Raw genomic sequence first — 772 nt, forward strand, 5'->3', positions numbered from 1 at the left:
CGAAACAGAAAATAGTGCCGCTTCAAACAATTCCAATATTTCATTCACCAATAAAAAAAAAGTATTAAATAAACTGCCTTAATAAACATTTGAACGTGATTTTTAAGTTTTTTATTCCAGTGGTTTAAGTTTCGATCCTGCAATGTTTTCTTGCGCTTTGCCATCAGTGATCTTCATTTTTCTAATAACTCACCCATCCAGCGTGTACAGCCAGTTTGCATTTGAGCAGGTTGCAGGCTGATTGGCATAACTGGGTTCAGTGGCTTTGCAACACCTTCCATATTCGATGCGCCCAACTCTTTCATCTCCCGGATGTCGGTCATTCCTCCACAACCCTTTTAGGTATGTGTTGGTATTGGGGCATTTGGACCAAGTTGCTCTGTCCAGGCTCACTTCCCAGTTAGCCTGGTCACAGCTTAAACTTTGATCAGGCTGGAACATCAGCAACACACTGATAAGTTGAATGGCGAACGCAAACCACATCCTTTTATCTACCTGTTGTTCAAGGCTTGTGAAAACCTGTCGAAAAAAGTGTTCATTACTTTTTCAAATTCTTGCGGATTTTTCATCCAAGGTAACGACATTTGTAATTTGAAGAGCACAGCAAGATTAAAACGGTCCCAAGGAATTAGAGCCCGATGCATTGAATACTTTGTTAAATTTTGAATTTTAAAAACAACTCAAAATTTAACAAAGAATATATAAGCTCATTAGCGCCTTTGCACCCACAAATTTTGGAGTTTGAAAGCCAGTTTCTCCTCTAATATTACAC

The 772-nt window shown here is 38.9% G+C and overlaps 1 protein-coding gene across 1 annotated transcript in view; it reads right to left on the reverse strand.

Annotated features, from left to right (window-relative positions):
• Positions 1-483, reverse strand: part of LOC145485397 (netrin receptor UNC5C-like) — a 2,964-nt gene extending 2,481 nt beyond the window's left edge. The window contains exon 1 of the mRNA XM_081464063.1: positions 194-483. Within this exon, the coding sequence (XP_081320189.1) occupies positions 194-483 (290 nt within the window). The remainder of the gene's footprint in view (positions 1-193) is intronic.
• Between the last annotated feature and the right edge of the window lie 289 nt (positions 484-772).

The sequence above is a fragment of the Orbicella franksi genome, chromosome 4 (assembly GCF_964199315.1).
Source record: "Orbicella franksi chromosome 4, jaOrbFran1.1, whole genome shotgun sequence".
Taxonomy (NCBI): domain Eukaryota; kingdom Metazoa; phylum Cnidaria; class Anthozoa; order Scleractinia; family Merulinidae; genus Orbicella; species Orbicella franksi.